Source organism: Lissotriton helveticus, chromosome 1_2, assembly GCF_964261635.1.
Source record: "Lissotriton helveticus chromosome 1_2, aLisHel1.1, whole genome shotgun sequence".
In the NCBI taxonomy this organism is placed as follows: Eukaryota; Metazoa; Chordata; class Amphibia; order Caudata; family Salamandridae; genus Lissotriton; species Lissotriton helveticus.
In genome coordinates this window covers 292,101,003-292,115,337 of record NC_136058.1, presented here as the reverse complement: position 1 = coordinate 292,115,337, position 14,335 = coordinate 292,101,003, and the positions used below count along the sequence as shown (strand labels likewise).

The 14,335-nt window shown below is 52.0% G+C and overlaps 1 protein-coding gene across 2 annotated transcripts in view; it reads left to right on the top strand.

The window, feature by feature from the left end:
• UROD (uroporphyrinogen decarboxylase) overlaps positions 1–14,335 on the top strand; it is a 183,810-nt gene that overhangs the window by 39,383 nt on the left and 130,092 nt on the right. For both annotated transcript variants that reach the window (XM_078671761.1, XM_078671760.1), the window contains exon 4: positions 11,353–11,415. In XM_078671761.1, the coding sequence (XP_078527887.1) occupies positions 11,353–11,415 (63 nt within the window). The remainder of the gene's footprint in view (positions 1–11,352; positions 11,416–14,335) is intronic.

Below are 14,335 nucleotides of genomic sequence, written 5' to 3'. Positions count from 1 at the left end.
AGCGCCTTGCTTCAACGTGATGTGAACTGGGGGTATGTCCAGTTCACCCACATCTGCGTCCCCTGTCGCCCAAAGGGAGGTTGGGACGCCATCGAACTCCGGTGGGAGTCGTTCATTTTTCGTAAAACATTGTTTAACAGGTGTTACAGAGGGACGTATAGTTAAATAGACCCCATCCGCAGAGCAATGTATAGTAGCATTCAATCTTTTCAGCATATCCAATCCCAACAGGTTCTCCCCACAATTCGATGTCAATAAGAAAGGGGTGTCCATAGTGGCTGGACCAATCGTAAAGGGGATAGGTTTAGAGATGGGGCTTACAACGGGGACTCCGGAAAAACCCACCGAAACATTGTTTTGCCCGGACAGAGCTGCCCCTGGAACCAAGGATCGAGCAACGGAACTGTTCATTGCTCCTGTGTCAATTAGAAAATTTTCAGATGTCCCCAACACTTCCCCTCTGATGTAGGGTCCCCTCTGATTGACCGGAATTGACACATGGCCCCCCCTCTGTCCCTGGCTATCCTATGCTGGGGCATATTCATCATCATTCCCTTCGGCATAGTCACCATGATAGTATTGTCTGCGTTGGGTGTTATCGAAGTGGTTCCTTTCTGACCTGTCTTGTTGAACGTCTCTGTACTCGTCTCTATGCATATCACCTCGGTCGGGGCCCCCTCGTCCTCTACCTCGTCCGCGATTTGCTGCGTTCTGGGCGGCCAAGTATGGACACTGAGCCTTCCAGTGTCCCTCCTCTTTACAATAGGAACATTGGTTGATGCCTATTGACGGGGCTCCTCCTGAACCCCTTCCTGTCCCCGCCCCTCTTGTCATTGGGCCCCGACCACCTCTACCTCCTCCTTGCCCTCGAACCACTTGCTGTAACAGTACTCGGGTCTTCAGATCCTTAACCTTTTTATCCACCTTATCCTTATTTTCATTTTCTCTATGCTCGTAGTACTGGGCCATGCTGAGTATTACAGACGGGGAAGAGGTAGTCCAGGTACTTTCTGCCGCCTCCAGTCGTGCTGAAATTTCCGGAGCCAGGTTCGTAACGAACCTGTTAACGAACAACCTTGTGCCCCCTTCTGTGGCCAAATCTTGTCCACTAAAATCAATAAAAACCTCTTCGAACCTGGTAAAGAAGTCGGACACACTTTCGTCCTTCTTCTGTCTACAGGCGGACAGTTTATCCCAATCGACTTTTCGGGGTGGGATCAGAGTATGCATGAAAGTTATTATTTTCGCTGGAAGAGAAGTTATTTCCACTCTGGGTTTGTCCCCTGGTTTGCGATCCTGGTCCCAGCCCCTTAACTCTTCCCACGTGCCACCAAATTCAGCATGATTAGAATCGTGCACCTGTCGCCATATATCAACCGGTACTAGCAGTCCGAAGAACAATTCAACATCGGCTAAAGTCATTACAGCGGATGCAGCTGCTTCGGTCAATTCTTTGTAGTACGCAGTAGGATTCTTTCGGGGATCTGGCAGCTGAGATTTCAACGCCAGTACTTCACTTCTTTTCCATGGGGTATAAACCCACTGTTCCTGGAACCGAGCCGCCACCCCTTGTCGTATGATCGCCTGGTTACCATCTCGTTGTTCGGGGATTTCGGGATGATAGATTGGGTGTACTTCTCGCATAGGGTATTGCGTAGTCCACTGTGGACTTTTCAAAAATAATCTGTCGCGATATTGTACCAAAGTGTCTACATTCTTAAATACTTCTTCCGGTGTTAGGCTAAATTTATGGGCCCAATCTCTGATAGTATACAGGATCTGGGGGGCTGTCCCGTCCCTAAAGCTTATTTCCCAATACCCAATGAGCGAATTGGACATTTCGTATAGCACATGTTGTTGCATGACTGGCTCTAAATCCTTCACAGTACTCCATATGTCAATCAGGGTATATACTTCATTCCGCACCCACTTGACAGCCTGGTCTCCTAATGCTTCTTTTTCGCCATATTCTACGGATGCTCTAGTGAACAAACGCTTGCCATCTAGGCCCCCTACAGCTCCCCTCGGGGTCGGGTCAAACCCTCTGGGTGTAATACCAGCTCGGGGGGAGGATATCTCCGGCATAGGGAGACTCAAGTGCGTCTGAGGGGAAGTGATCAGTTGTGTAGACTCGGGGACAAGCGTAGCCAAGGCCCCACCTTGAGGTGAGGAAACATCGTTATTTTGTTCATTGATAACGGAGCCCCGTTCCTCGGGCGCAGATGCCCGTGGTCTAACGTCTGGCTGGACAGGTATTGCAGGGTATATACGCTCCGGGGCATATGGTGGGGGAGGCCTTGCATTTAACAATTCCTCAATCTCATCTTCCGCCCCTTCTCTGGCTACATAACATTGGTCTACCTGCAGTTTAAACCGCCTGTCTGCAATTTCAATATTTTGTTCTACCTTATTTTTGTCATATGCGATAGCCTTCTGGGTAATAGTCTGTCCCTGCTCTATCTTCATTAATTTTTCAGATCGAATGCGTCGTCTCTTAGCTTCTTTCTGCCATTTGTTAAGGGTGTCGAACATCGACTGCCGGCTGCGCTTAATAAAAAGACGTTCTTGTAAATATGCCAGTTTTTGTTCATCGAAAGACCCTGTTTTTGGCCACTGTAATTCTATATTGTCCTTAGTGTATTTATGCCACAGAGAGTTAAAGATGAGGGGGCCAATACCGTGCTTACAATACATAAAGTGGCTAGGTGTCCCCTCTGGGGGGTTCGGCTGACTCTCGTCTAACCTCCCTTCCTCACTATGGACACAACCAAAACACAATTTGCTAAGGCACGGCATATTGTATTATCTAGTTTCTGGCTGAAAAGGAATTTCTCCGTTAGTACAAATTCAACAAAATTAAATATCACGTTATCCTTACGCTTTCATTCTCATGGCCATGACACCCATCATCCTCACATCCGTATTTTCCTTATACATCAGACAAACGTAAAACGTGACACATAAGTTCCTGCAATTGCAATCGAAAAAGTGGAGCCCGTCGGCTCCCACTCGTGGAGAACTCTTTTGCTAATTTATTCAAAAGGCTGCAAAAACACGACCAACAACAGTCTCGTCCTCAGACTGCCTAAAGATAGTTACACAGGTTTTAAACCACAGACCGGTCTACAGGCCATCCGACAGCATTCATGGTTCACCTCCCGAACTGTTCTGGCTAAGCCCGCGTTTCAGCGCCGCTCCAGATTTGTCCGGGTGCTACCCAATCTCAACCATCGGCTTTCCCGAGAACAGTCCGGCCGAGCAGAAACCGCAGTTCCCCTAGGCGTATAATCCTTATCTTTAGTGTACCCAGAGCGTTCGCACGTGCAGTTCCACACTGCCCCCGTCGAACCTCCGACCAAATCCTCTCTGTGACAATTAATGCGAAGTCAGAGTTTCTCCGTGACCATGGGCCACCAAATGCTTAAATCCCGTTATTTAAATCTACATATGCAATTCAACATATAACGAGACACAACACTCACCTGGTGCACGCAGGTTTGCCGGAACGTTCTTCACTGCCGACGTTTGCCCAGTATCAGCGCTGCAGGTTCTCGGGTTGCACCCGAAGGACTCCGGCGTGGGGTTACTAGCAGCTGAAGCCCTCCGGATCGGGAGGGCAGAGCAAAACCCCAATTTCTTATGCGTCTGGTCTGCAACTCTCCCGATCAAGAGGACCCCTTTCGATGTCCCCTGTGGCTACACAGGGACGACCCCAACGCGGAGTCCCGGCGGAGTCGCCAACTGAAGTACCGAAAAATATATGATCCCCTCCCAACAATAATCATTACATTACCAAGTCCCTTATCATTACAAATAAGCAGTCGGTCGGCAGTGTAGAAGGTTCAAGCGTTTATTAGACAAACACAAACTCTGCCAGAGGAGCTCCTTGCGACCTGACCCAAAAGGTCCGCCAAGAAGACTGCTGGCACATTGTCAGCACATCACATATATACAATTGCGTTGGCACCGGCATGGCCTAACATGGAAAAATACAAATTGGTACAAGCTAGTACAGTAATAGGAAAGCCCATATAAGGCACACAAAGAGCTCCTGATTTCGCTCAGGCAGCAAGGTCAGACGGGTGACTCCCTTCTGTCTTCTCAGAGACAAACCACCCTGCACCCCTCCCGGAATGTGCTTATCGGCCCTTCCTCGGCTAACTACGACCTTGCCGAGCCTACCGAGCTGAAACAGCAGTTTCTGCAACAGTTGGTTTCTTTCCCAGGAGCAGGGCCTTTAGAGCTAAGGGAGAATAAGGCCTGTGCATGTACGATATTAAAGAGGGCCATAATATGGTATTCATATAGCGTAACGTGGCATGAAGCTAAGTGAAAGAAAATACCGTAAATACTAATTATGCATGTCTACAGTGTGAGTTTAGTGACACCATGCTAATCCTAACATATCGATTATCAATACTACGTGATCAGGAATCGATTCTGGTACCTCAGAAGGGGTCCCGCCCGGTACGTATCGTGCCCGGGACTGGCCTCGCCACGTGAGGGACTGGCGTGGAGTGCTACGGCAGACCGGGGTCTGGGCCTGTCGGCGGGCTTGAGACTGCCCGTGGTCCCCCTGCTCCAGCAGAGTTCGGCTCAGGGGGTGAGGACGAGGGGGGGCCGCTCTGAAGACCCTCTGCACAGCACAAACTGCCATACGGCGACTTCCGGGCATCGCTCCGGCCGGAGCCCGCGGCGGCTGGGCCTGCATTTCCTGGTGAGAGACGCGGTGGGCTGGCGTGGGGGTCGCTACGCGAGCCCGGGGACGCGGCCGGAAGTGGGCCCTCGATTGCGCGATTCCCCACGGCCTGGCACCGAGGGTGGTGCTGCCATTGTGAGGCCCAAGGTGACTGTGGAGACAGTAGGGAGCAGCGCCGCTGCAGGGGCTGGAGCACACGGACTATGCCATACCCGCTCCCGGGCTGAAAGGGAGCAGCACAGCCGAGGTGTCAGCCAGTCAAGGTGTACCTCGGACTCTGCCGGACACGACTCCAGCGCTCTGGCGAGAGGGGCTACTTGGTCGCGTGGAGGTCACGCGTGGCGGACCGACCGCGTCTCGGACGACCGGTCGCACATTGGCGACGGGCCTTGACTGCTGAGCGGCCCCAGTCTCAGACCCAACCAGGTGCGGCTACAACCGCCGGGAGCGGTGGGCCTCCATCGGCCCCTACGGACCAGGACTCGGGGGCGCGAGCCGTTGAGGTTCCAGCTGAGGTGTCTTGGGGCCCGGACCCCGCCAGGAGTGTCGCCGCCGACCGGAGTGCCCCTCTGATCTGGTGCCGGGTCAACCTACGCTGCAGATAGAGTGCTTCGGTGCCAGCCGGCGCGCTGGTGAATTGACCCACCCCTAGGTTCTGGATCACCTCCCTACCCCCACCACACGGCCCTTTGGACATTGCTACTATGACCTACACCGGATGTGGTCCGTGATCGCTTCTCCGGTACCGGCGCCCCTGGTGCTCTGATAACCCGCAGGCGGGGGTGTGACTTGGCGGTACTGCCCGCTGGAGTGACCTTGGGCGCAGACTCCACAAAGGGATTGGCCTGCGGACGCGGAGACGAGCCCAGCGGCTCCTTCCGGGCGCTGTGTCACGCGACGTGCCCCCCCACTCATACGATTGCCGGGAATAGAGGGGGCAAGAAGGGAGACCGCACTCTACCAGAAATGCTGGGAAGGGGTGCCCCACGACCGGATAGGTCTCAACCAGCCCCGAGCCCTTCGAGCAATGCCCGAGGAGCAGAAGGAGGGGAGCCTCCAGTCACTAGATCGTTCCTGGAGTCGTTGTTCAGTTCCCTCCGGGAAGATTTCCAAACGCTCAAGCAGGAGGTGGCCGGAGAGGTCCGAGAAGTGCGAAAGGAGGTCGACTCCCTAGGCGTACGAGTGGCTTCTGTTGAGGAGGCCGGGCACTCCCGAGATTGTACAACTGCAACAGGAAGTGCTGCGACTCAAGGACCAGCAGCTTGACCTCCAGGCCCACGCTGAAGATCTCGAATAGATCCAGGTGCAAAAACATCCGGGTCCGAGGCGTCCCATCGAAAGAGGAAGGAAATGACATCGCTGCGTACCTGCGAGACTTATTCAGAGACATACTGGGTGAACCCGGAGACTTCCCTGTCCGAATCGACAGAGCTCATAGAGTGGGCCTACCGCGCCGGGCCTCGGCGCCGCCTCCGGACATCTTAGCCTTCTTACCAGACTATCCCTTGAAAGAGCGGATTCTTCGAGAAGCACGGCGGCAGCAATCCCTGCGCTTCCGTGGTCACCCGGTGGCCCTTTTCCAGGACTTGTCGACCATCACACTGCAAAAACGCAAAGCGTTCAAAATAGCCACGGACTTCCTGCGGGAACATGACACGCAGTATTCCTGGGGTCACCCCTTCCGGCTCATCTTCCGTTGGAATGGGACCTTGCACCAACTCCGGTCCCTCCAGGACACCTGCGGAGTACTGGGGATCACCGCAGCAGAGGAGAACACACCTACGCCCCGCCGCCGGCGCGGCACTAGAGATGGTTGGCAGACGATTCAGGAGCGACGATCCCCACCTGCGCCCATGAGACCGGACTCGCCCACTATCAGGGCGGAAATGGACAGTGCAGTGCATGCGGTGACCAGAGACACGGCGAATGGTGATATGGCCCTGACGGCCTGAGCATCCTCCGGGGGGAGATCGACGAAGCCTCTTCATCTTTGCAGGTTCGGGGGTTCCGGGGTTGGGGGGCGGCGGGGGGGGGGCGCGTGGTGGCTGGACGTCCACTTGAATAACTTTCCACGGACTTGTCCATTGGGACCAGACTGGGACAATGGCGCTCTTTGCACAGTTGGTTGGGAGGCGGGTGGGGGAGGGGGGTGGTTGGGGTAGTTTCGGGGTTGACGGGGTGAGTGACGGTGTTGGGGGGAGCAGGGGAGAGAGGGGTTGCTAAAGCTGGTTGCTTGCATGGGGGGTTTATTGGGGGGGTCGGGGGGTCAGGGGGAGACGGAAACGGACTGTTGGGGAGAAGTTCTAGGGGAGTGGGAGGGGGAGGGAAGGGTAGGGTACCGTACTGTATTATTGACACGTTTGCTCTGCCCTCGCACCACATATGCACACCATTGACACTGGCGCCGTCCTTCCCGGGCCGCGACCTACTGATTGAGCTGCGCTCTTACCCACATAGATGATGGCCCTCAAGGTTGTTACTCTTAATGTAAAAGGGCTGAACAACCCTGTCAAGCGGAGAGCAGTGTTATCCCTACTAGAAAACACACAAGCGGATGTTTGTCTTTTGCAAGAGACACACCTCCTGGCCAGAGACTGTCAAAGGATGCGGTCCCCGAAATTCCCGACACAATACTTCTCCTCTAACACTACTAAGAGAGCGGGGGTCGCAATCATGTTGTCCAGAACGTTTAAAGGGAAGGCCTTGCATAAAGTGGCGGAACAGAAGGGAAGGCTCCCAGCTTACAGGGTCAAGACGGGAGGTCTGGTGTTTACGGGTGCCTCGATATATAGTCCCAACGACCACCAGGAGCGGTTCCTCCACTCGGCCTTGGTTGACATAGTGACCACCCTGGACAGACATATCATTATTGGTGGAGACCTAAATATGGTCTTCGATTCGTCCTTGGACAGATCGGCGCAGCGATACCCTCAAACGGGAGAGATCTCGCAGGTGGGCAAATCTCATATGGAAGACCTTGACCTACACGATCTGTGGCATCGTCTCCACCCAACCGCCCGAGCTTACTCCTACTATTCACACGCACACAAGACCTACGCGAGACTGGATCATCTTCTGGTCACGAGACCGGTCTGCGACCTAGCCACAGCCTCGAACATAGGGGTTCTTTCGTTGTCGGATCACGCCCCCGTTGAGGGCATTTTCCGTCTGCCGCCGGCATCTTCCTCACGAGGGGTGTGGCGCCTCAGAGACACCCTTTTGCATAAAACGGCTGTAGTGACACGTATACGGGAAACACTTCACGACTATCGGCGGCACAATGATAATGACGACACCACCCGGGCGACACAGTGGGCCGCATTGAAGGCGGTGCTCGGTGGCGAGTTTATTGCCATCTCCTCGGCGGAGAATAGGGAGCGGCAGCAGAAGAGAGACGAACTTACCTGCAAGGTGCGAGAACTGGAACAGGTGCATCAGAGAACCGGGGCTCGCAGAGTCTGGAAGCAACTTAAGGCAACTAGAAAACTCTTGTCTGCCTTAGACATGGACAGGGCGGAATACGCAGCGCTGCGCTTGAAACATGCATACTACACCGGCGGCGATAGGTGTGGCCGGCTCCTGGCGAATAAGCTTCGAGTAACGCACCAAAAACACCTGGTGAAGGAGCTGTCCGTTTCCGCTGGGGTGACGGCCACAGAGGATAGTCAGATTGCAGACGGCTTCCGCCGATTCTACGCCGATTTATATGCAGGTGCTCCCCCCTCAGCACAGGCCGAGGCAGACTATCTGGACTCGGTGAACTTTCCCTCCCTCGCCCCGGAACAGGCAGAGCACTTAGAACGGGACATTCGAGTTGAGGAGGTGATCGCGGCTATCTCCCGGCTAAAACACGGGAAGGCCCCGGGACCTGACGGGTATACGCCCCTTTTCTATAAGACGTTTTGCCCTGAGCTAGCACCGCTCCTTACGCGCCTTTTTAACTCGTTCTCCGAACCGGGAGCTATCCCTCCAGACATACTCCAGGCAACGGTGTCGGTTATCCCCAAACCGGGGAAAGACCGGACTCTATGCGGCTCCTACCGACCGATTTTTCCCTTCTGAACGTAGACCTCAAGCTGTACACCGGGATCCTGGCGGCACGACTAGCACCTCATCTGCCGGGACTGGTGGACCCGGATCAGGCGGGATTCATCCCTGAGAGACAAACGGTAGACAACACCAAAAGAGTGGTCCATGTGCTGGAGAAGGCCTCCCAAATCCCCGGGGAACGGATCCTGCTATCGATCGACGCGGAGAAAGCCTTCGACCGGGTACACTGGCCCTACTTAGAGAAGGTTCTGTCGAACATGGGTATAGGGGAAAAGTTTTGCACCCTGGTATTCAACTGCTATAAATTTCCGTCCGCGGTGGTGCGGGTGAATGGCTGTAGCTCCCAGAAATTTGCGATAGAACGGGGCACCAGACAAGGGTGCCCGTTGTCGCCGCTGCTCTTTGCTCTCTATATGGAACCCTTTGCCCAAAGGATACGCCAGAACCCGAATGCGACTGGCGTGCGGATGGGGAGGTATACCCACACCATTAGCCTGGACGCGGATGACGTTATACTGACCCTCGATGATCGGAGACGGTCACTTCCTGCTTGTATTGCCGAATTAGAGGACTTCGCCGCAGTGGCGGGTTTCAAGATGAATATGGGGAAATCAGCGGCCCTTGACGTCTCGCTGACCGCCGCCATGAGAGCCGAACTACAGGGCCTCTTCCCCATGCGCTGGTCCAAAGACCTGGTGCCTTACCTGGGCATTTTGTTAGCACCCTCTTTATCCTCCATGGTGACCGCCAATTATACGGCCTTAGGCAAGAAGCTTAAGGAGGAGTTAACCCGCTGGAATAGGGGAACACTGTCTTTGCTGGGCAGGATAGCCGCAGTGAAGATGACTCTCCTGCCGCGGGTGCTATATCTATTTCGAGCCCTACCGCTTCAACCCCCGAAAGGTTGGATCCGGCAGACTCAAGCGGACATTGCACGCTTCGTCTGGCAGGGCCGCAAACCCAGACTCAAGAGAGCCTTATCCACACTGGCCCCTGAATCCGGGGGACTGGGCATACTGGATCTTCATAAATATTTCCAGGCGGCGCAACTACGGTATCTAGTGGAGTGGAGCAAGTGGGAATCTGATAAACACTGGCTGTTCCAGGACCAGGCGGTTGCGGGCAGAACCCTGCAGGAGGTGCCCTTCCTGCGCAGAGCTCACCGCCCCCCCAACCTATACGCGTCCTTCATCACGCGGGTCCCGATGCGAGTCTGGGACGCCACGAATGCTGCGCATTATCTTACCACCTTCCCTTCGCCGTTCACACCGTTGGTCGGGAACCCGGATTTTCATCCCGGGATGGAGCCCGGGGCCTTCGCGCACTGGCAGACGGCTAGATGCAGTGCGCTGTTCCACATGTACGGCCCGGAGGGTATCCTCCCGTTTCAGGATCTTAGGCGAGAATACCATCTGCCGGAGACTGAACGGATGCGGTACACGCAGGCGCGTCACTGGGCGCTTCAGCCGCAAGTACGTGACTCGGCAGACCGGAAGCTCACGCCTTATGAGAAATGGCTTGTGACTCGCACCTCAGACTCCAAACTCATCTCGGATCTATATAAGCTTCTGCAGCCTTCCCCTTTTCATATCTATAATCCAGGGCGAGAACGCTGGGAACGTGAATTAGGTAGGACTTTGAGTCACACGGAGTGGGACCACATTTCATACCGGGCACGACACTCCGCGTACCATACCGGACTCACTGAAACGTTCACTAAGGTATCCACATACTGGTACTATACACCTGAGAGACTACATGAAATGAACCATAACATCATGAACACCTGTTGGCGAGATTGTGGACAGATAGGCACACTTACACATGTTCTATGGGACTGCCCCCCTACTGAGCCCCTATTGGAAGGAGGTCTTGGACGAGATTGACCGGTGCTTTGACATTGAACTGCCTCGCTTCCCTGCATATGTACTGCTGGGTCTGCCCAACGGGCTGATGTACCCTCTGAGATCTCGCCGGGGCAGGCAGATTGCGATTGCCCTAGGCTCTGCTGTCCAGAACATACTCCTACACTGGCGCACCACCACGCTCCCCACGATCACCGGGTGGTTACATAGGCTGTGCCATGTCTTGGGGATGGAGAAGCTATCCCTTATGGTGTCGGGGGAGATGGCTAGGTTTGAAGATCTGTGGCTGCCATTCCACTCCTTACTAGTGACGGAATTTAAAGAACTTACCTGTCCTCGATATCTCCGATTGTTGCGGCTAACGTCCCCGGCGACCCCACCTAGCTGATGTGTCTGGAATGTTTGACGGGTGGGAGGGGAGGGCGCACTGCGGGAGTTGCACGGGAGGGCAACTTGAGCACAGTACGGGAGGAGGGTGGTGGGGGGGGGGGATCGGGAGGGTGGGAATGGGGGGGAGAGTTGGGAATGGGGTTGTTGGTCCTTGAAGTTGTTGTCACCGCATGCGCACCCAGCACAGTGCCTTGATGGACATCACTATAGCAGAGCCGTACACGCTGGTTGCGCTCCTGCATAGCGGAGGCTTCACGCTACCTCTTCGAGACCACTGTATTCATTTGTTTGTATTGTTTTCAAACCTGCAATAAAATACTTTAAACCTAAAAATGTTCTTCCCTGCAGCCGCTGAGGAGGTTCCCGTTCGATGCCGCCATTATTTTCTCAGACATCCTTGTGATACCGCAGGTGCGTAATACATGCCCCTATGGGGATAGAGGGGGTGGGGATCTTGTGGGTTCTAGTTTTAATATTCAGTTACTTTTCTTCTGTTGTTGAAGGGCATTAATAAAATGCATGAGAACTGTAATGCTGTGCACAATGTTAGTGGGGTCAAAGGGTATAGCTAATAAAATCTAAATATTCTGAGTTTTTTTTGGGACTTTCATGTTCAGGTAACTACATATAAAATAAAGCACAACTTAAATGAAAAATAAATTCAAGTTAAGTTAACCCCTTAGGTGCGGGGCCGATTCCCCCGCTTTGCTGGGGGGCGGGGGGCGCGCATAGCGCCCCACTGTGCTGGGGGGCGCGCACAGCGCCCCGGTGCTCATGACGAGCTCAGCTCGTCATGAGCCACGTTTCTTGTGTGCTCATGACGAGCTCAGCTCGTCATGACCACGCCCGTTCCTTAGAACGCCCAGCACAGCAGGGGAATTAGCCCCGCACCTGAGCGTTCTAACGGTCATGACGAGCTCAGCTCGTCATGAGCACACGAGAACCGTCATGAGCGTCGGAGGGGTTAATCAGTGGGTAGTGCACTATTGTATGTTATAAAATCTTTATTCGTTAATGCACTGCAGAGGTCTGTGTTGGTAACCAGAGAACCATAGAATTTAATATTGGTTGGTGCAGTGGAGAATAGTGACGTGTGTATGTTTAATGCTCAGAGGTCCTAGCCTGTGACAGAAAGCCCTGTGAATATCCAAGTCATTATTTTAAACTGGCATTACACACAGTATAAGATAGGCAGCTACAAAATGTGCAAAACGGTTTGATTAAAAGTGCTTCTTAAATATAGATTTTAGTAATACTCGGACTGTACATGGTGCAATTTTATTTTTTATAGCTGTCCTTTAAAAGCACACTTTTCACAGCTCACCTGGTAACTCCCTTGTAATACCACTCTAAAAGAATACATCTGTTTCTTCAGTAGGCTTTAGGTGGTTCCATCTATTAAAGCCATTACTGGGTCCCAAGCGCCATTTACATTTGCAGGTTAAACAGTTGCGCACATCTTCATTTCTTTTAGGCAAGTAGGCACCCTGGCACGAAGGCTTGCATACCCGTTTGCCTCACAGCTGAAGCATTTCAACACTCTCAATTAACCGTCTGGGATGGTTGCCTTTTCACAGAAAGTAGGATAACAGTTTTTCGTAAATAAAAAAAAATAAGTATGAGCACATCATACCCCTCAAATCCTGCCCACATCGACCACTGCTCTTCTTCCACTTACTTTCTTCTCTTCCCACCCCAGCTTGTTTCCCTCCGCTGCGGCTGGGAACCAAATACCACAGGGCACACTGTTCGGAACTTTGATAAAACAAATATTTTCTGGGCTCTGGTTGTATCTCACGTTAGTTGAAGACAAGGGGCCCGATTCACAGAATGAACTTAAGACTCAATCCTAAACGTACTACTATTTTGGTATTCACAGAATGAATTTACTACTTTTGGTATTCACAGAAGTTAGGATTTTGTCTTAAGTTTGTCTTAAGTTTGTCTTAAGTTTGTCTTAAGTTTGTCTTAAGTTTGTCTTAAGTCAGTCTTAAGTCAGTCTTAAGTCAGTCTTAAGTCAGTCTTAAGTCAGTCTTAAGTCAGTCTTAAGTCAGTCTTAAGTCAGTCTTAAGTCAGTCTTAAGTCAGTCTTAAGTCAGTCTTAAGTCAGTCTTAAGTCAGTCTTAAGTCAGTCTTAAGTCTGTCTTAAGTCTGTCTTAAGTCTGTCTTAAGTCTGTCTTAAGTCTGTCTTAAGTCTGTCTTAAGTCTGTCTTAAGTCTGTCTTAAGACAAACTTAAGACAAAATCCTAACTTCTGTGAATACCAGAAGTAGTAAATTCATTCTGTGAATGCCAAAAGTAGTAAGTTTAGGATTGAGTCTTAAGTTCATTCTGTGAATCGGGCCCGTTGGACTTAAATACCAGATCCTGGTGGTTTGTGATAGGAAACCACAACGGTAGAGCTTTGTTCACATGGTGCCGACATGGAGCTATTTCGAGCCCTCACACATACTGGACTAACATTTGAAATCTGTACCCAAACTCGCCCTAAAAATGGATCGTGGAAGGTGACCGCCCAAATCCTAGTTTACGAAGCGCTCCTGCTCATGGGCCACGTAACCGCAAGCATCGTCCTCAGTGTGGAGGCATTTCTAAATTGGATTTGGGGACTATACGTCTGAGTATGCACTAGCAAAGCCAATACATCAATCTTGCTTTTAAGTCCGAAGTTAAATATTTTAAAAGCCTGGAGCACTGAAAAATCTAAACATTTTGCTTTCCAAATACAGCGCATCAATAAGATAAGAAAATGTAATGATTCAGAGTACTTTTGAGATGCAAAATAGTCCTTCATGCATTGCAATGGAAACACATCTTTGGAGGCCGAATAATACACCATATACCCAATAGCATGACGTGTGAAAGAAATACTGCTGGGGGCAAAGCCTTAGTCCACTCTAAATTGTAAAGAATTAGTAACAGTAGGTCTTTCAAACCGCTGCACCTTTGAACCAGTCCTAAAAAGGACGAAATCACTGGGATCAATTTTTAAAAGCCGTGACCAGGTGATGGAATGCCTGTGGGGAATACAAATCTAAAAAGATTGAAAGACATAGGTATGCATAGTTTTAAAATAAAAAGCTAAAGAGAGCGATGGTTATAATCTCCAAACAGCTCAAGTGTGTGAAAATAGTAGGACATGTGCAGGGGGTGTGTGGCTCGAGTAAAAGGAGTCAAGATCGCAAATTTGTCAGGGGAAGTTCACTAAGAGGATGGTACATGATAGTCAGTTTTTCTCCAAAATGTCACTAAAAATACAGCTTGTATGTGACCGCACTCTATTCGTCTGTAACCTTGCTTCACCTTGGCGCCCAGTCACCCCGAGTACCTTGA